The sequence below is a fragment of the Macaca thibetana genome, chromosome 3, assembly GCF_024542745.1.
Source record: "Macaca thibetana thibetana isolate TM-01 chromosome 3, ASM2454274v1, whole genome shotgun sequence".
Taxonomy (NCBI): domain Eukaryota; kingdom Metazoa; phylum Chordata; class Mammalia; order Primates; family Cercopithecidae; genus Macaca; species Macaca thibetana.
The window spans coordinates 108,828,989-108,850,815 of record NC_065580.1 but is presented as its reverse complement, the minus strand read 5'-3'; the positions used below and the strand labels follow the sequence as shown (position 1 = coordinate 108,850,815).

Below are 21,827 nucleotides of genomic sequence, written 5' to 3'. Positions count from 1 at the left end.
ATCTTTATTTACAGATGAGTACTATATCCTGAGAACATGGAGAATGGTGCATTTAGTTACCTTATCCTCATTTATCAACAGTTGCTTCTTGTTGGGCAGCTTTATCCTTCATCATCCTTTACACTCTGGGGCATAGAGGTGGGAGAGCAGGGATCAAGCTGGTGGGCTCTTGAGGTGGATCATAGGGCTAAAATAACTCAGCCTACCTGGATTCCAATTCTGGCTTGCCACCTATTAGATGTGTGACTTTGGACAAGTCCTCAGCCTCTGTGCCTCCGTTTTCTCATAGCAATATGCCAACCGTATGCAATTATTGTGAGGAGTATGAGCTAACAGAGTTGTGAAACTTAGAACAACGCCTGGATTAAAGTGGCCACTCAGTAGGTGTTAGACTTTGTGATTGTTTTGCCAGATCAAAAACTTTCACTGCTGCATCATGGACTGAATTGTGTTCTCCTCAGAGTCATTAGCTGAATTCCTAATCCCCACTACCTCAGAATGTCACTGTTTTGCCATTAAGGAGGTGATTAAGGTTGAGTGAGGTCATATACCTGAGCCCTAATCCAGCAGGACTGGTGTCCTCCTAAGAAGAGGGAGAGGCAACAGGGACACATGTACACAGACAAAAAGTCACACAAGGACACAGCAAGAAGGTGGTCATCTGCGAGCCAAGGAGAGAGGCCATGGGGGGGAAATTGCACCTGCCAACACCTTGATCTTAGACTTTCAGCCTACAGAACTGTGAGAAAGCCACCTGGTCTGTGGTTGTGTGTTGTGGCAGCCCAAGCAAACTAATACAGACATCATAAATGGCAGTTTCAGAAATGTTCTGGCTGTTGATTAGGCCTGGAATAATGATAGCCAAGGCCCTTCCTTCTCTACCATCAGTGCATCTCTGTGCCTTGACACAGCAGTTGTTTTTCTAGTCCTTGTACTTGCTGTCTGATTTGGTCACGACAGAATGTTATAGATAGAGCTAGCATCTATACCCACAGCAGGGGACACTGAACAGCAAGTCACAGGAGGACTTGCTGCTGGAAGTGGAGCTCTTTTAAAGTCTCCCTTGATTTTTGGGTCAGTTCTCCATGCCCCTCCCCTACCAATATATTCAATACTGTGCTCTAGCTATTAAGGTGAAGGCTGAAAAGATTTTAAATCATGCCCGTGATGCACCTTGTAAGTCAAGTCTCCTCACACACACACACAGTGAGAAAAACAACTGAGTGGTTTTTCAAGGGTCACAAATTCAAGGCAATAAAGCAGATCTTCCAGCAATATCCAGTCTGCATGCTGTGATGATTTAATGGCGGTTTAACACAATATGGGTTAGCTTTTCCAGAAGATCTGAATGGAGATCTGCATACATTCAAAAAAGTTGACTGGCTTAAGGGAAATAAATTGAGAGATTGTACATGTGATTATGATGATGTCACTATACTTCCATAATTATGATATATTTTGATATAGAATAATTTGATATTGTTTTGTTGAAGCTAGAAAGTATGTGATAATCAGTTTTCAGATGGTAGATATTCTTGGAATTGGTGACAGGGATAGTCGGAAATTGGGCCACGAATCTTGGATAAAATTGTAGAAACCGAGATGTTCTCTTTGACATTTCTCTTCCTTCCATGCACTCCCTGCCTCATCATCCCAGGAATATGACTGCAAATATCCAGTCTTATTTCATCTCTATCTTGTAGCTTCTGAATTAATATCTGTGAAAATAAGAAATAAAAAAAGAGAAACTGTTTTATGAAGTCAGTGCTGGCTTCTTAATGACAGACAGCTCCAATAGTGCAAAGAGCTCAAAGCAAGGAAACAGAAATGTAAATTTCAGAGACCCTGGTGCTTTTACTGATGAAAAACTCTCATCTTCCCATTTAACAGCACCTGAACTTTTCATAGGGAGCGCTCTATTTCTTAACAAACCAGGAATGCCTGTAGTGCTCAGTGGCCTAATGTCTTTGATTGTAAGTGGATTCAGATATTATGTTATTAGTCATCTGTTAATCAAGGTGCTGATTATGGGCTCATTAAATCTCATCTCCTTGATAATCTAATTTTCCTCTAAGCTTCAAAAATGATCAGCAAATTTATTATCATTGCTTTCAAGATTGAGTTAACCTGTCTGAACTCTGAGAAATTGAGCCAGTTTTAATTTTGATATGTTACTTCAGCCATTTTCAAGAGAAAAATGTCATCAAAGGCCAAAAATAATAATGCAACTCTGGGAATGTCTATAGGCTTATGATCACAGATGAGATGACAGGACTCACCTTTGTAAAATTACAACTTTATGAAGTTATGTCTCCTAAGATCCACCTTTCATGCAGATGTTAGTACTGCTGGCTTTCCACCTGAGCCCTTTTTAAAATGTCAGCTCACAATTTCTGGGTTGGAGAGGCAACTTAATGAAACATTTTTCTATATTGTGTGTGATATTTTCTTCCTCTTGTCTTTCTTTTTCTTTTTATAACAAAAGTTACTTATAAAGATAAGTCAGTGCTACACTGACCATATATTAACAAGCCAATTCAACAGGCTATTGCCTGTTTAATAGGTATTGAACTCCTATCATTTGAGGTATTTTCCAGACCTGCTTAACCTTACTAATAAAATCCACAGGGTTTGGTTTTTCTTGTGCAGTTGGGGCTACCGTGATGCACACCCCCACCCCGGGGTGTCATGCACATGGTAGTATGTGGGAATGGTGCCCCTAAATTGTGCAGTGGTTGCTGCTGCTCTAAGTTTAGTTCCTTAGGAATCACTAATTCATTCTATGAATTTTGTCCACAACCAAATTAAATTAATGCCTCAAGTATGGTTTCTTTCTTCTGGGCAGAAATAACTAGGTTAAAGGTAAACTAACAAAATTACACCTTTTTCAAGACTCTTGAAGTCTTGGAATATGTATTTACTAATATTAGTATATTGCAGGGCTTCAAAATTTACTGTATGTAAACAACAAACAAACAAACAAAAAGCTTGACTCAGTAATTTCCCATACTCATTGCATCTTCATGCAGTTGGGTCTTCTCCAAAGAGGAGTATTACTAGGCAATTCAGACAACTTAATCATAATAGACCCCCCTGCCCTCCTGTTGCCATGATCCCTGTGACCAGGACATAGAACAATCATTTCCTGATATCTTGTAGAAAACGATATAAAGAAACAAGAAGGGGAAAAACAGGCATATAATCTCAAGAGTGTAGAAGACTTTTGTTTTCTGCACACACATGTGCAATACATAATTCACAGCTGAATTACTAAAATGATACTTTACAAAGGAATTTGGAATGAACTTCAAATTCAGTGAAATCTGAGCAATGTTATAAGAATTTGTTTACTTTCAAACATCTGCTATTCCTGCAGAATAATGATCTTAAGGAAATTTTGTTATGCAATAAGTTTTGTATAGAAGAAACTACTTTATGGCATATTTTAGGTGGAGGATTTTTCTCCAGAGCTTTTTACCTTTTTGATTAAAGTAGAACTTGACATGAAATTAAGTGTGGCTATTACTGTGGTTCATGAAACCCAAATACTCATGGGGAAAATTAAGAATTTTAATAACTGGAAAAGAAGAAAGTCGTTTAAATCAGCCTTTAGTTTATCTGCTTAAATTGAACTCATTTATTAAGCAATTATCACACAATTTTGAACTTTGTTCCACTCTTATATAAAAAATCTCTTCTGGATTTCTTATTTCATTAAAAAAAAAAGTCTGCAGTGCTTCCCTTTGACAAGATGAATCCAGTATATGGATTGGAACCTGAATTATTTCACTTGATTTCTACTGAAGGAAAAGGCAATTAGTTAATTGTGGGGTTAATTTGACATAACTTTATTCCTTGAACATTTGAGAAAAGAATGCCCTTCACTGCTACTTTTTTGCTATTTCTGGATATTCTGAGCAATCCTGGTGACTCATAACCATCCCTTTTCATGGCCGGCTCTGTATAACTGAGGGAACACATCCTTCTGGGTGAGAAGTGAGCCTTGCTTAACTTGGTGTCCCTCACACATTTCCATGGAAGGATTACGACTGGTACAGCAGAATCCTAAAGCAGACAGCTGAAAGCAGCAGAAATCTGTGACGTTCTGTGTTTCATCCCCATGCTGTTTTTTTATTCGACTTCATAAGAGGTGGCTTAGTGGTTGTAAAATAATGGTTTCTCTTCCATTTCTTTCCCTTCACCTCAATAAACTGATGTTCCAGAGAGATCTTTTAGCTTTGTTTTGTGGATGTATGTGCCCTAGACAAACCACTAAATGCCCCCAGATTCTACAATTATATAGTTTGAGAAATGTGGCCTTAATGGATTCAAGCCCTCCTAATTGTACCTTTTAGGGTTTTTAGGCTTTAGATTGGTTTGGGTCTATATTTGTCTAGGTAAATTTCAGATATTATTCTCTCTTAAATTACCTGAAATATGATGGGACAAATGATTCCGGAGCTTGCTTCTCTCTCAGTTCCATTCTATCTCTTTCCATTGCTTGACCACCACTTGGGCTTCCATTTGTGAACCATTCAATTTGTCCTTAATCTTTCCAATTTGATTTTTCTGAAATGTTTCTGTAAATGCCATTAGTCCTTTTCTGTTCACTAACTTGATTGGGCTTTTTATTGTTGTGGTTAGATTTCAGCTTCTTTCCACATTTTGGCATTTCCTCTGTTGATGGTGAATCATTTTATCGGAAGTTTGGGCTACGTTTATGCCATGGTAGCAATATCTCAGTGGCTTTCAACAACGGAGGTAGGTTTCTCACTCATGAAAATGCAGGTGGTGGCTGTGCTCTGTGGTCCCTTTACTCTGGGATCCAGATTGAAGAAACAAATTCTGTATAGGGAGAGGAAAGAAATGGCAGGAGCATGTGATGGCTCTTATAGCTTCAGCTTGAAAGTAGGACATGTAACTTCCACTCATGTTTCATTGGCTAAGTCAAATTCTACAGCCAAGCCTGATGTTGCTGAGGCAGGAAGTATGATCTTTCTCCAATGACAGATCTGGTAGGGATGTGCAGCATAGATTGACAATAATAAAATCTACCAAAATTATTTTATTATATGACATTATACCAAAGCCATATTTTTTCCACTTTTTATATACTCCGAATGTGACACAATGCCCTCACATAATGGATATTTAGAAGGCGAAAGACCCACTTCTTTTGTTCCAATATACTTTTCTTGGTGGTTTTGAGGACTTCATCCTGACTTCTCTGGGTCCTCTTCATTGTCTACTTTTACTCAAGTGTTTATCATGAGCATTTTCTCTTTATTCTCCTCTTCCTCTCTCTGGAAATAGTTTTCTACTACACTTTGCTGTTTGGAACCCCACCATGATTTGCTTTATTTTCTCTAGCTGATGGAATTTGCCATCACACAAACTTCTGAGTGTTTCAACAAGAGAATAGAAAGCTTGAGTTTTGATTTAAAACCATGTTGAGACACTAGAAAGGGAGTCAATTGTTTAGTACTTTGATTTCTGCTTTGCCATTCTGAATAGAACCATTGTGTTTGAAGTTCATACGTACCAGCAAACGGACTCATCCTAAGCTTTTGTCTGGTAGTAACTGGGTTTATAGAGCTACAAAAATAACCTGAGCTTGACTCAAATACAGAATACCTCACCTCAGTGTTGCATAGATTTCAAAGAAATAATGTCACTATACCTGCACAATGCAAGTGTTATACAGAAAATATCCTAATTCAGAATCCCTTTTGCCATCAAGCATAGTCTTAATTATTTCTTTTCAGTTTCTTTGTATTAATCATTATCTTTAAATGTGATGGGCATTTGTTTTTGTACTCCGACACTTTGAATAGTGGTTGCAATGCTAAATGTAATCTGCCTTGCAGTGCAATTGGTTTTTTGTTTGTTTGTTTGTTTTTTGTTTTTTTTTTTTTTGCTTATATATTTTAGCTCCCCCACTAGATTATAATGAGGAAAGAGGGTCCCCCCACCACCACTCTTTTGGGCAAATACTAACAGTGTTTGTTAAATCGAACATAACTATTGAAATTATTGAGCTCAAGGTAGAGTCCTGTATGCTAGCCCTCTGCAATTTTGTTAAATGACTCTGCAATTAAAATGCATGCATGTTTTAAACAGATTTTCAGTTGTAAAGTCATAGAAGCTACTGTTGGTGCTCAGACATATGCCCCTAGTACCTACTTTTTCTGAGCCCACCAGACTGACTTGCCAGCATTGGCAACCCTTTGCCTGAGGGCTTCTCTGGTTTCTGGAGCCCTCTCTGCCCCTATTTAGATATATTGGGGAATTAGTGTCCCCTAGGAGCATCTAGAAACATAGCTGACAGGAGATATTGGATAAATGCCTCAGCTTCCTTGCCTTTCCATTAGGGTATCTATAGGGTGTTTCATTGACACTGTCTTCCAGAGTTCCCCAGAGGAACTGAGGTCCAGTTGCCCACAGTGGTAACTTGCTTGATAATGCTCCCTGTATCCACTGTCTTCCCTTCTTTTCCTCGCTTCTCTACTCTCCTATTGGCATTTCTTTGATTAACTCCAAATTAAACTATTTGCAGTCTCATCCTAGTTTCAGAGAGTCTCAGAGTTTCTAAAAAGTTATCCAAACCAAAACAGGCATTCATGTGTCAACATTTACAATTTAACAGTTTCTCTATTTCAGTGCAGTCCAATAAAAACATGATGCAAACTACATAGTTTAGAATTTTCTAGTGGCTACATCCTTAAAGTGAAAAGAAAAAGGTGAAATTTTAATAATGTACTTTAACTCAGTATACCCAAAATATTATCATTTTAACATGTAATCTGTATAAAATTAATGAGGTTTTTTTTTTTTGGTACTCAGTCTCTAAAATCTGTTGTATAAAATATACTTACACTGTAAATGTAAAATACCATTACAGTATGTCTCAATTGCAAGTACTCACAGCCATATGTGGCTTGTGGCTACCATATTAGATAATGGTGATCACTTCTCTGCTATTATAACCCATGTATCAAAATCTAGAAATTTAATAGCTCTTGAATTACAGGCTGTGTAATGAATTGTATTGTCTATTAGCAAAATCTTGCCTTCTCCTTTTGCTCTTTGAAGTGGAATGAAATTTCTATAAATATCTAGACTGATGGACATTATTGCCTTGTTTAGTCTGTGTCCACATATTTATGTTTTTTTTAAGAATGAGATTCTGGCAATAGTAACTTTGAGACTTAACACTTCTTAGATGTTTTCATGCAAAATATAGACTAGATGTTTAGCATCTGTGCTTGTGTTTTTTAGGCAGAGGGTACCAGACTTCAGCGAGAACTCCGAGGATATTTAGCAGCAATCAAAGGTAATGTGTATGAGTTGTTTACTGCATGTTACTAAGCACAGGTTGTTCTTGGAATTCATGAGTGACAGGATTGAGTGTTAATTACAAAGCCATTTGGCTTCCTGGCAAGATGGGTGCTTGGACACAGGTGTTCCATTCCACCCAGCCCCCAAATTCCCATTGAAATGATAATCAGAATATATAAGGAAAAAATATGTGTGCCCTTATGCTGGAAACTAGAAATAAATGCCACCTACATGCCAGAGATTTCCAGGAAAATTTCTTAGAGTGAGCTTGAGACCTTGTTTAAGAAAAGCTGCAGTTGGCTTACCTCCTGAGGGAGACCACATCCCAAGAGTGGAGCACTCACAGACTCGCACCTAAGCCCTCTCACTGGAAGGGGCAAGACATGGTAGCAGAGGCAGGTGGAAGATGATCAGCAAACATGGCCCTGGACTGGCTGTGACTTGTTTGGACTAGCAGCACTTGCAGCCCTACCGCCATGCAATGCACGGGCATAGAGAGGCCCTGGCATGAGTTTCTGGGACTCAGCCATGTAAGGCAAGGAAATGAGGCCACTGGAGGAGGGGGAAGAGAGCAATAGGGAGGTGGGCTCAGCCTGTGCCTGCTATTCATCATCACGCTGCCTGCCCTGAGTCACAGCCAAGTGTGCCCATGGATATGATGTATCATAAGGCAGATTTTGTGGGGAAAGAATGGATCATCTGACAAGGAGTATTGGAAAACTGGCCAAACACTTAGAAAACAGTGAAATTCTCAACCTCACACTTTACTCCCTCCTTCCTAATTCCAGATATAGTAAAGATGTAAATATGTTGTACTGGACTCTATTAACTTCAGTAGGGATGGCACCAGGTTCAAAAGGCCGAAAAAGGGAACCAGAGTCAGCAAACAAGATACAGGATTTTATTAGTGGGAAACTTACATACAGAGTGGGCCCAGTCATGGCAGGGCTGGGCAGGAGTATCGCACCGCCAAGTGGTGGCAGGCTGGGCAGGAGAACTGCATCCATTTGCAAAAAGCAATGCAGTTTCTGTAACATTTTTGCTTAGCACCCTCTACCTAACAACCTCCACCTGGCAACCTTCGTTTAACCCAAAACACATGGCCTCAATCTCCTGTATGGCTTACCTTTCATGGGACAGGCTCAGGGCTCAGATGTTCCTTGTAGACAAGGAATGAATCTCTGGGTTGGCCACTCCCAGATTCCTTAGCTCAGAACTCTGAGCACATATTCAGGTGCATCTACCATACAGGGTGATTCTCAGGGTATGCTTAAGTATCACTGTCAGGTGTGTCTGCCATGTATCACTATGCAAAGAAATGTGCTAAAGTACTAGAATAAAATACAGTAAATTTAGTCTCCAGGCTGTAGAGGTCTTTATAAGGGTTACTCGCAAGGCAGAAACCCATAAATCTCTCCATAGCGATGGAGAAATTTGACCTCATAAGTATGTAGAGCTTAATATGTTATTTAAAATCACCATTTTGGCAACATAGTTAATGAAAGTAAATCAAAATATAAAGAGCTCAGTGAGTAGACTAAATGAAGGTCAATTGGTTAAATTAAAATTGGGCAGAAAACTCTAAGGAAAAATTAGCCAAAGAGGAACTATAGATGGGTGATAAACACGAAAAAGCCTTATCCTCATGAATAATCAAAGAATATTAAGTAGCATCGAAAAGAAGATTTTATCATTTTTCCTCCAAATGATCAAAGACATTACAAATAAAATACTGCTGTATTTAGTACTGGTAAAGCTCTGGGAAGTGGATTCCATTCATGTATTGCCAGGAGGATAGCTTTTCTGGAGACCATTTAGTAAAAACTTTTATTGATTGATTTATTTATTTGGTATGCTTTTTGACATACCAGTTTCATTCTAAGAATTTATTCTCACAGTTTTAATGTGGATGTGTAAAACTGAATACAAACATGTTATTAAAATAATGAAATAATAAAAACATAATAATAAAATGGCCAAAATAATAAAAATTAGCAAAACTGATTTTTAAACTAAAATATATTTATGAATTTTATAGTCCAGGCATAGCATTTTAATTCTCATGACAGCTCTATGAGGCAGGTAGTTTTATTATCTTCATTTTATAGATAAGAGAAGTGAGTTCCTGCCAGGCACAGTGGCTCACACCACCTTTAATCTGAGCACTTTGGGAGGCCAAGGCGAGTGGCTCACTTTAGGCTAGGAGTTCAAGACCAGCCTGGGCAACATGGCAAAACCCCATCTCTACTGAAAATACAAAAATTAGTCAGGTGTGGTGGCGCATGCCTGTAGTCCCAGCTACTCAGGAGGCTGAGGCAGGAGAATTGCTTGAACCAGGGTGAAGGTTGCAGTGAGCGGAGATCATGCCACTGCACTCCAGCCTGGGTGACAGAGTGAGACCCTGTCTCAAAAAAAAAAAAAAAAAAAAGAAAGAAAAAAAGAAAAAGTGATTTTTTAAACAGTTTAAATAGCTCATCCAAAGTTGCATGCCAAGGAAACAACAGGGCCAGATTGCATATTTCATTCTGTGTTTCTCCAGAGCCCTGGTTTTATCTATTGTCTTTTACTGCCTTTGAACTACATGACCAATGGTAAGGCATCAGTTTCACAAGTCAGAGTTCATCTATACAATGGGATAATGGCAACCTACTACTATTACTTTTTCATGAGCACTTATTATGTGCTAGAGTCTGTGCTGAGCATTTTAGACACATTACCTGTTTCTAACTTCCCAACATAGCCATATTATCAATGTCATTAACTTGATTTTACATTTGCCAAGAAGTAAGTCTCAGAGAATTTAACTTTCACAGTTTGATGGAGCTCATCATTAATTACTCCCAAATCAACCTTAAGTATTTGTAACAATTCAGTCAGAAAACAGAAGCCACTCTAGGTATTTCTTTTATTATTGATTTAGGATTTGAACACAGAAGTCATATATTATTTCTAGCACAGGACTTTCTCTGGGTAGTTGATTTTTTGGAAATGTGGATAAGTTTGTTGAATGAAAGAGTTCTCTTTCCCAAGTCTATTCAATTTGGTCTGTGCTGCTTATAAAGCGTGCTGCTTTATAAAGACTGGCATAATTATTTTCCTTAATGTGATCTAGAAGAATTCCCTGAGGGTGAGGCTTGAGCTCCGGAGAAAAGCTGGGTAAAGCATCAAATAAGCCTTTTTGGCAGACTGCGCCTGCACTCCAGGGCTAGTGGCCATGGCTCTGTATGAAGGAGAAAGGAATTCTATCAGCTTTTCCCCACCTTGGGTTTGCTGATTGACTATGTTAACAAGTGATGCTCCAAAAAAGAGATCTCTGTTTAAATTACTTTTTCCACAGCTGATTGGAATGAATTTTTAAACAGGCTACTACTGAGTTTCTCAGGGCCGTTAATATGCTAAAGTCAACTCCAGAAATCCTGTGGGATAGGCAGGAATTCCGAGTTTTTTGACTGCAGGACCCTTCTCTCTTCTCAAAGCCTTGTGAAGAATGAGTAGTGTTCCTGGGAACACATTTTGGGTTTTGGGACCAAACTTGAAAACAAGGTATATGCCTGTGTTAGTCCGTTCTCAGGCTGCTAATAAAGTTATGCCCCCAGACTGGGTAATTTATAAAGAAAAAGAGGTTTAATGGACTCACAGTACCACATGGCTGGAGAGACCTCACAATCATGGCGGGAGGCGAAGGAGGGGCAAAGGCATGTCTTCCGTGGCAGCAGGCAAGAGAGAGTATGTACAGGGGAACTCCCTTTTATCAAACCATCAGATCTCATGAGACTTACTCACTATCACGAGAACAGCACCAGAGAAACCCGCCCACATAATCAGTTACCTCCCACCAGGTCCCTCCCACAACACATGGAGATTATTAGAATTCAAGATGGGATTTGCGTAAGCACACAGAGCCAAACCATATCAATGCCTTAAGTAGATCATAATTTACATTTTCAAAGGTTTTCATGGGCAATTTTTCTTGTTTTCACAAGGACAACTCTGGCTAACTAACCCTGCTGTAATGCAGGTAGCATCAGGGCAGCATAGGAGAAAGTGATGTCTAGCCCTGGGGAGTCATGGGTCCTGTGGCAATTGTGGGAAAATCATTAAGTCTCTTAGTTGCTTTGGGTTCCTCATCTATTAAGTGCTTCATTTCTCTCAGAAGCCCCCAAAGACCCCAAAACTGGGATTCTGTGAAGTTGGGTTAAATGAATTCTAATCATTTTATTATGACTGATTTCTGGATGGCTTCTCCTCTGTGGGTCTTTATGATTTCTGCTGATGCTTAGGCTTCGTGAGGCAGATCTTATGCTTGCATTCATTTTAGCAGCAAATACGTCTGGAGCACCATTTGTGCACCTGACACTGTTCTAGGACAGGGAGATGCAGAGATGAACAAGACATAGTGCCTGCATGCAAGGAGCTCACAGCAGAGTGGGGAGACAGTTAAATAAAAAAGGCCAGATGGGCATAGTAATATGTATTTTAATAGATACGTGCATTGAGTGCCATCATAACAGAGGACAGACTCCCACCTTAGGAGAGGCAAGAGACTGGGGCAGGAATGATTCTTCCAAGGAACTTACATTTGATTGAACCCAAGAAGTGGGGTCATAGGTGGCCATCAAATGGTTAGGTTTTCTAGAGAAAGATAGATTTCAGAGGGACATTGCAGGTGGAAGAAACAACTGCACCAGGAAGCAGAAGGAAGCATGGGTTCTTGAGGGAACAAACAGAGCAGTTAGATGCAAGCAGAAAATTGAGCTGGACGAAACACGGAAAGGCGGGCAGCATTTATATAAAGAAGTGCTTCATGTATCATATCATACGGGAATTTTATTCTATCAATAGACAGGAGAGTCATTGTTAGAGTTATTGTCGGCAAGGGAAAAAGTTCCATGATCAGATTAGCATTTTAGAAAAATAGTTATTGTGATTGTGTGGAATTCAGGCTACAGGAAGTGCAACTGCATGGAGATTTAGTAGAAGTCTAGTTCAATACTTCAATAATACTATTAGCTAACACTTACTGAGCACTTATGTGCTAGGCACTGAGATAAGCATTTGACATGCCTCAGTTTATGTAATTCTCTCTATAACCTTGTGGCAGGTATATTTATTGGTATTTTACACTTTGGAAAACTGGGGTTATAGGTGATTAATAATTTGCCTAAAATCACACAAATCACATGTAATGGAACCAATTTTTTAACAAAGGCTGATTAATTGCATATAATAGTTTTAATTATTTTGTTATGTTGCCTCCAAAAATATTTTGTATTATGATGGCTGACAGTAACTTGTGCCAGCTACTTTGCTAATCCTGTTACGTGGATTATGTTATCTAATCTAAATCATAGGTGATGAGTACCTAATCCAGGGAAGGGCAGTGGGCAGGGAAGGAAGGGGCTGGGTTTGAGAATCAGGTGGAATTGGTGACTGAGCTTTGGGAGGATGAATCTGGGATGACTTCCAGTTTTCAAACTGGAGCAACTGGGTGGCATTCATGAGAACTAAGAAAAGGAGATGAAGCAGGTTTAGACAGGAAAATTTAAAGTTTGTTTTTGACATGTGAAGTTTGAGGTATTAATAAGACATCCAAGTGGAGATGTCCAGTAGGAATTTAGAATTGGGAGTCACTGGCATGCACGTGCAGCGGGGGCCAGACACATGGATGATGAACATGCCAGATCTTTCTCTAAATGGAGCACAGTGCAGGTGGTGTCATTAATAGTTTTTTGTTTATGTGTCTTATGTGTAGGCATAACTATGGGGTAGGGTTGACTATTCTTGAGTTACTTCACCAACTGCCTATTTTGTTCCAACTCTTGGTTCCATCCTTGTTCTCCTTGAGAATCTAAGAAAAAGATGCCCACTCTTGCTTTCCTTTGAGGCAGCTGCTGTCTTTTTACACAATTCTCTTCTAAACAATGGGACAAAGCTGCTAGATACTTGCAGTATTTTAGACGTTCTTTTAATGGTTTATCCTTGCTGCCGGTTATTTATTTTAACTGATGTTATTTTTAACTAAAACACATACTCTCAGGGTATTTTTAAGCAAGGAGTATGTATAAAGTAGTGCAATCTATGCAACAAGTCTTAAAGGATGAAAATAGAAGCTCATAAATTTGGCTGCGAATGGGAATAGACAACATTTTATGAAATGTCTTGGAGAAGGTCCAAAATTTTGAGGAGAGTGAAGTGATTCCCATCCAATAGTAAAATAATAATAATTCTTCTATATATGATGCTGGGCATTTGTCTTACAGTTTTAGAAATCACTAATCTTTTAAGAAAATTTGGATATTGTATATTATTCAACCCCAGAGGTAGCATTTAGCACCTATTCTGCTTTGATGTTGCCAAACTACTCTGAAGGGAATGTGTATTTTAGCTTTTATTTGCCCATCACACTCTGTCAGCAGAGTAATCCCTAAATCCCTAAAAGCTCTGCCAGTCTGGAGCTAGGCTTGTAGCCTCTCACCTGTGTATCCATTAAAGTGCATCCTATGGAGGAAATGTTCTCAAAACAATTTCCATGTCAAAATGGCTTCTGTCCAAATGATCCATCACCACTTATCCACCCTGTAATTAGTAGTTACTTTTGGCTGTTAATAGATATATTTACTGCAACATCGTGCTTTTAGTCTTGATGATTAAAGTCTTATATAATTTTATTTTAAGGTTATATTCATGATTTTATTTTTCATCACAAAGATTATTTGGCCTACAGTGCCAAATTTCTTTTTCTTCTCTTAAGACATTGTTAAAAAACCTATCTACACAGCTATGTATAGTTTCCGTCAGACTTAAGACGAAGATTTAAAGAAAATGCCAGAAGTCTTTTGGCATCTGGATTATAGAAGGGGGTCCACTAGTGACTAACACTTGGTATGAATTTGAGGGATATATTTCTTGATCGAGATTTGCTTGTACTTGGGTGAGGGTGAATTTGGACACTTGGGATAATGTAGCTTCCGCCTCAGTGTTGACCATATCACGAGAGAACGCATCCCCCTTGCTTGGATTCAGAGTGCTAGGGGTCGGATTCAGGTTTTGTCTCTTGTTTGCTGTCCCTTCACCTGCACGACTGTGTTTCATCAGAGTCCCCAGAGTCTTGAGTCATACTGTTTTTTTCCTACCCCAGACTCTGCCAGGGCTTCATCTGATGGTGGTCAAGTCACTTCAGCTCATGTGGGCAGGATACCTCATTGTCAAGGGCTTCCTGGAATGTGCCCAGTGATGCTCTGAGGGAAGGGAGATGTTCTGTGTCTAAAGAGAACACAAGTGCGCTATGAAACTCCAAGTCACATGTGGACTTTTATACATACTTCTCAAGGATATACTTCTGTCATTTCAGACATCTTTTAGTTTGTTCTTTTCTCTCAGTTGAACCCAGAATTAGCTACCTCCAATCCAGCAAGGGTGTCGAGTTTTCAGTTTAACAAATGATTTTCACCTTAGGATTCACTGACCTTAAGTTTACAGGATGTGGTTTTTATTTCTTATGACAGTGCTCTGATTTTCCTCTCCTCTCCCTGTTTCCAGCCCCCTTTTATCCCCGCTAGTCCTCGCTAGGTGGGACCTGGCCACATTGATGTCTTGGCCTCAGCTTCCTGAGTAGCTGGGATTACAGGTGTGTGCCACCATGCCTGGCTAATCTTTTTTGTATTTTTATTTCACTATTTTGGCCAGGCTGATCTCGAACTCCTGACCTCAGGCAATTCACCTGCCTCGACCTCCCAAAGTGTTGGGATTACAGGCGTTAGCAACCGTGCCTGGCCCATCTTCACTTTTCACTCTTTAAGTTTGGAATCATCAGGCAGCAGAACTGCACGGTGCCTTCTTAGCACACTGTCTCACCTCATGATTAAAACTGTGAAGTGGGAAGAGCAAGTCAGGGGACAGGTGGACTGAGCAAGGCTCGTATCTACCTTTCCACTGTCAGGGAGAGTCTTCTGCCAGAGGCGTGTCTCCAAGTCCCCAGCTCTTCCTGGCACCTTGTTTTGCTCTCAGCCATGAACTGTCTTCGTGACTTTTCAGTACATACATTAACCTTTGTGCAGGGGGTCCTTGGGAGAGACTAAAAAGGACTGGGTGATACTTTATGTCACAATGTTGTGCTCAGAAGCATGTATCTTTAATGTTGTTCTTTAATGTTGCAAACCATAGTTTTGCAACATATCAAATGTATCCCTAATGAAAATTGAGACCCAAAGGCTTAGGAACCCTAAAATTTCTAAGAGTTTTGAGTTAAAACTGCAGTCATAGTTTTAAATAATACAGCAGGTCTTCAACAGCATCGTTTCATTCAACATCATTTTGTTATAATAACGATGAGAAAAAAAAAAAATCTTGGCCAGGGCCACTGTCTGTGTGGAATTTGTACACCGGGTTTTCTCTCAGTACTTTGACTTCCTCCACGTCCCAAAGATATACAGGTGAAGTTTACTGGCGTGTCAGTGAGTGTGGGTGAGTGAGTGCGTGCTGCAGTAATATGCATCTTGTCCAGGGCTGGTTCCCGTCTTGTACTCTGAGCCTCTAGGAGAGGATCTGGTCACCCATGACCCTAAACTGGAGTAAGCAAGTAAATAATTATCCTACTTGTTTTTATTAATCTTTCTTAAATGTATGTACTGCTCTCATTTATTTCAATGTTCAATATTAGAAGTGTGTTGACCTTTAGTTAGAAGTTTTGTGATGTGTCTGTGAAAAATATGTCCCGGGAACTTAACTCTTATTTATATGAATTAGCCTTGGGTAAAATGGGTTTCATTAGTCTTCATATCAATTAAAGTCACACTTTGCAAGAACCTATAGATGACATTAAGTAAGGACTTACTATACTGAAAAATGACAAACATTTTTTTCTTTGCTCTTTGTAAAAATTTTAGGTCACTTAAAACTTAACCATTTAACCACTTTAACCATGTTTACCATTTTAGGCCACTTAACCACTTTTGACTGTTATGCCCTATAATCCTATTAATTTTTACTTCTAGTCCCTTCTAAAAATGCTTTATGCCTTGTATTTAAATTCATTTAGGACTAATTTTAGTTTGAGAACTCTGCGGTTGTATGGACCAGTGTTCTTAGCATCCGACACCACTTGGCAAGTGATAGCACACATAATAGGACACATTATGATTATTGTGGTTTTCAGAGTAGGATATTTGTTGATTTTTCCTGAGACCCCATATCTATCAGTATCAAGTGAATAATAGAAAATGCACAATGTGATAAGTCTTAGAAACCCTCAAAGAAAGATACGACAGCAGATACAAGCAGCAGCTGTGCCTTTATAATTTTTCCTTAAATGTTTAGCAAGTAGTCAATATTTTTCTCTCACTTAAAAAAGTGGAGGAAGGGAGAAGAGAATCCTCACCCATTTCTGTGTAACAGGAGTTGTTTCTCTCCGACACTAGGCATGCAAGAGGCCTCCATGAAGCTAACGGAGTCACTACATGAAGTCTATGAGCCGGATTGGTATGGGCGGGAAGATGTGAAAATGGTTGGCGAGGTAAGAACTGGGGTGGCTTCCATGAGGCTCCCACGAGCCTTGCTCAGTCCACCTGTCCCCTGACTTGCTCTTCACACTTCACAGTCTTAATCATGAGGTGAGACAGTGTGCTAAGAAGGCACCGTGCAGTTCTGCTGCCTGATGATTCCAAACTTACAGTGAAAAGTGAAGATGGACCGGGCACGGTGGCTCACGCCTGTAATCCCAACACTTTGAGAGGCCGAGGCGGGTGAATTGCCTGAGGTCAGGAATTTGAGATCAGCCTGGCCAAAATAGTGAAATAAAAATACAGAAAGATTAGCCAGGCATGGTGACACATGCCTGTAATCCCAGCTACTCAGGAAGCTGAGGCAGAATTGCTTGACCCCAGGAGGCAGAGGTTGCAGTGAGCCAAGATCGCACCACTGCACTCCAGCCTGGGCAACAGAGCAAGACTCCATCTCGAAGAAAATAAAAGTGAAGATGATCATAAAACCACTTGGGTAGAGAGCAGTATTTTAAGATTCCTTTTTGCAAAATGACAGTATCATTTTTCTGTCCTCTCTACAAGCCTTAGCAGCCCATTTCTAGCAGACATGGATCACAGTGTGAATTGTGTCCCAACTTCACCCCCTCATCTCAATCCCGCTATTGACTATCCTTCCCCAAATGCAGGGACAGGAGTTCAGAAGAGGGTCCATTCCACTTTAACACCAGCTAGTCCATTCACAGATATTCACTTCATGAAGACAAGCACAAAGTCAGAATGTTAAAAGGAATTTGATTTCAGGATGGCTTTGGCCCTAGACATGTCTTAACACCTGAAATCAGGTTTCTGGCTGGGGGCTGTCTGGCTGACGGGAAGTGAGTAAGTGGGTTTCACTTTGTCGAAAGCAGAATGGACCAGAGACTGAGTATCGCTGTGTGATGTTGGACTAGTTCTTTAATCTTCTTAGGCTTTAGTTTCCTCATCTACAAAATGAGAAAAACAATTGTACCCACTAATAGGACACTTATTGCCTTTGTGTGGATGTCCTCTACCTACTCAGTGTTTGGTACATGTTATGATTACTGATGTGAGACAACTGCCAGTCACAGATTGTCTCACATCCAAGTTCTTTGTTAAAACAAAGAGCAGTTGTTTGTCATGTCCGCTACTCCAGGTGAGTTATTGCAGCTCACTTAGGTACAGACAACCTAAGTTCGATGTGGCAGCCAGAGCTCAGGGGAAGGTCTGTTAGGTGATGCACTGAATGTCTGTGCGGCTTTGGAAAACAGGTGTTAACAGCAGAGTCCTAGGCTGCTCCATGACAATTCTGACATCCTGACATTAAGCTTCATAATCTTCTTATAACTGAGATACTAACAGAGACTTATTTATGAAGAAAGCGCTTGTTGGTTCTTTTACATCTTTCAAAAACTTTCAGGATGTAGGTTTGGCCAAACCAGACCGCACACATTACTTTCAGATGCAATTATTAAGTAATTGCATCTTCTCATATTTCTTCAATTAAAACACAGTATTTCAACATCATGTTGCTGACTGAACACTTTGTAAATTTCTAATTAGTGGTATAACTGAAAATTCATCGCGAAAGAAAAGAATTTTTAAGGGAATAATAGAAATTTGTGTTAATAACTTTTCAAAATACTGCATTACATTCTATGTATGGCAAAGGCCACTGTTGGCATTTCTTTTTTAGGAAATGGCTGTTATCCTACCTTGGTTCTTGCAGCTGGCAGGATTTTTGGAATCCTCAGTTGCAGATGCAAACATAGGCTCTTGTAATGATGAAGAAACTGAATACTGCGTGTTCAGAGGGTCTACTCACGTCAGCAGTTGAGCCTTTTTAAACAGTGGATTTGAATGTTTTGGTTTGCATAAAATTCTTGAATTGAGATTTGTAAAAATTAGGACTACTTTTCAAAGTGTGAAAAAGAAACAAAAGCAAATTTTAAAAGTGTGTGTGTGTTAACAAGATGAAAACTTATGTCTCACATAGAGGAATTTAAACGTCGGCAGTCCAGGCATTGCATATCGGCCCCACAAGTATGAGGGGCCCATGTTTGCCATTTTTAGTCTGGCTTCAGGGGCAAGGTACTCTCTGAGCACTGGCCATCAGCTCTTGTTTCTGCATGCCAGTTAGCAAGGAGGATGAAGTCTGGAAGACAGCCCACTCCTTCCTTCTTTTTCAGGACACTTCCTGAAAGTATATCCCATTGTCTAGAACACAGCCACATGACCGCACGTGGTTGCAAAGGAGTCTGGGAAGTAGAGTCTTTATCCTAGGTGGCCAAGTGCCCAGCTAAAATGGGAGGTTCAGTTAGTAGGAAGGAAGAAAGGATAGAGATTGGGTGACAAAGAGCAGACTCTGTCAAGAGACCCAGAATGTGCTAGTGAGAGAAAATTGAAGATGACATTCTTGAGTACCTGCTATTTGCCTGAAATTCTGTGAAGCACTTTACATTGCTAACTCATTTAACTGGGGAAACTGAAATTCAGGGAGGTCTAGGTCCCCGAAGTCACACAGCTGGGATTAAAAAGTCCCCTGGTGAGGCAGCCCGGTGTGATAGTCATATCATGACTTTCATATCATGGCTTTGAGTTCAAGGAGACAAATCTGAGTTGAAACCTGTGTCTGTCATTTATCAACTGCATAACCTTGGCCAAGTTATATGACATCTCTGGGCTTCCGTGTCCTCTTCTGTACTGTGGAAACAAAGTCTTTTCTCATAAAACAATTGTGAGAATGCCTTAACATAGTGACAGTGGGAATACTAGTGTAATAATACTAATACCTAATATTCATTGTGTGTTTAACATAATTGATACTGCATAAATGGTAAGACCTTTCCCAATATGACTGTAACTTTTCTGTTTTCCCTGTGAAGGATTCAGAAATGATTTGTTGTTTATTTCAGTGTGGATTGTGTTCTAATTTCATGGAGTGCTTCAGAAGCAAATTGTCTTAGTGGAATTATTCTCTTAGCCCCAAAGTCCATCTATAGGGTTATGGGGATCTTTTGAAGTTTCTGCATTCTTTGGTAATTTAGAATCAGCAATACAATTTTAATGAGCTAGCCTGTTTTGCTAGCTAGAACCAGTGGCCAAATTGCTTTAAAATTTTATTGCATTATTAAATGATTCTCATTTTTCCCTAGCATCTCATATCTGGAAAAGTATTACTTGTCTAATTTTATAGTTTCAGATACGTTTTAGGAGTTTGGTGAAAGGTATCCAATTAAAATAACTCAGCAGTGGTCTCTTTATTTCTTTTAGAAATGTGATGTGCTGTGGGAAGACTTCCATCAAAAACTTGTGGATGGGTCCTTGCTAACACTGGATACCTACCTGGGGCAATTTCCTGACATAAAGGTATTTTACTCTGTATCTATAAAGAAAAGAGTTGAATGGGGTCATGTAGTTATTGAAACATGGGCAAGAAAAAAATTATTAAAGGTCCTCAAACTGACATCAAAGATACTTGGTAACTTTTCATTTATTTAAGCATGGGATTTTTATATTGTTCCTATCAGTTTGAAAAGAAATGTCATTACAGAAATCACATTTTGCCTTTAGTGAACTGCTTCAGCTTTTATTATTCTACAGAAGTCTTTTTAAACCTATAGATATAAAATCATAAACCAGAGCTGCCAAAAATTCCAATCTTCTTTATAATCAAAACTTTTTATTATATAGCATTTGACAAGGATTTCCATTAGAATAACCAGTGGTCACAGGGAAGGGAGAAATTCAATTGTAAATGTGAGAGCAAAATCTGATCTTTCCTTGTTTACTGTCTATTTTGCATGCATTTATAGTGAACCTGGATAGTTTTTCTCTCATTGAAATTTTCAGGTAGAAGTTAAAATGTTAAGATATAAGCATTTCAAATACATTTGCATCTGGACTTAAAAATTATTAGGTCTAAAACACTGATCTTATTTGACCCTTGAATCTATTACAGAGGTAAATGGACGAGTGAAGTATTGAATATTATAGATTTGGAATAGACTCTGGAGGTAAAAATGGCTTTTAAACTAACAGGGTTGGTACATGGTAAATGAACCTGAATAGATCAGACTAGATGTGTTAGACCTATTGACAAAATGCCACAGAAAGCAAATCCAAACAGTGGGTTTTCGATGATGTTACCGTATTAGGCAGCAAAGTGCTTTATTGAGTAGTTGGGCGAATGCAACCTCATTAACAGGTGTGAATTGGGTTTTAAAAATTCTCTGAGAAATTAAAAAATGAAATTGTTAAAAATTCTGTAAAACTGTGTGCACCAGGGAACATGTTTTGAGACATCCTCAGATAATTTTGATTAGTCACTCAATTTTTGCCTTGGGATTTGTAGTGTTTGTGGAGCAAACAGTCTCACAATAGTAAACACTTAAGAGTACTGCTTATTGCATTGCAATTTATTTCCAATGTTATTTTATTTTATTTTTTTTTTACTTTATGGCAGTAAGAACATTTAACATGAGATCTACCCTTTAAAAGATTTTGAACTGCACAATGCAGTATTGTTACTATTCATCTTACATAACTGAAATTTTATACCCATTAATTAGCAACTCTCATTTTCCAGCTCTCTCTAGCCCTTGGCAACCATCATTCTATGTATTGTTTGCTTCTCTGAGGTTGTTTGTAGGTCTTTGGATAAATGTCTGTTCTAGTCCACTGCCCTTTCTTAAGTCAGCTTATTAGTTTTTTTTCTATTGAGCTCTAGGTGTTCCTTTGTATATTTTGGAAATTAACTCCTCATCAAACATGTGGTTTCAGATCTTTTCTCCCTTTCCATAGCTTGCATTTTACTCTTCATTGTTTATTTTGCTGAGCAGAAGCTTTTTACTTTGATGTAGTTCCTCTTGTCTATTTTTGTTTTTGTTGCCTGTGTTTTTGGTGTCAAGTCCAAGAAACCATTGCTAACACCAATGTCTATTCTAAAACATCTTCATTTAGAAAATGAAGCCTTTCCCCCTCAGCTTTTCT

At 39.1% G+C, this 21,827-nt stretch overlaps 1 protein-coding gene across 2 annotated transcripts in view; it reads left to right on the top strand.

The window, feature by feature from the left end:
• The window catches only part of AMPH (amphiphysin), a 247,506-nt gene that overhangs the window by 115,507 nt on the left and 110,172 nt on the right, over positions 1-21,827 (top strand). For both annotated transcript variants that reach the window (XM_050783311.1, XM_050783312.1), the window contains exons 3-5: positions 7,279-7,333; positions 16,755-16,849; positions 20,109-20,204. In XM_050783311.1, the coding sequence (XP_050639268.1) occupies positions 7,279-7,333; positions 16,755-16,849; positions 20,109-20,204 (246 nt within the window). The remainder of the gene's footprint in view (positions 1-7,278; positions 7,334-16,754; positions 16,850-20,108; positions 20,205-21,827) is intronic.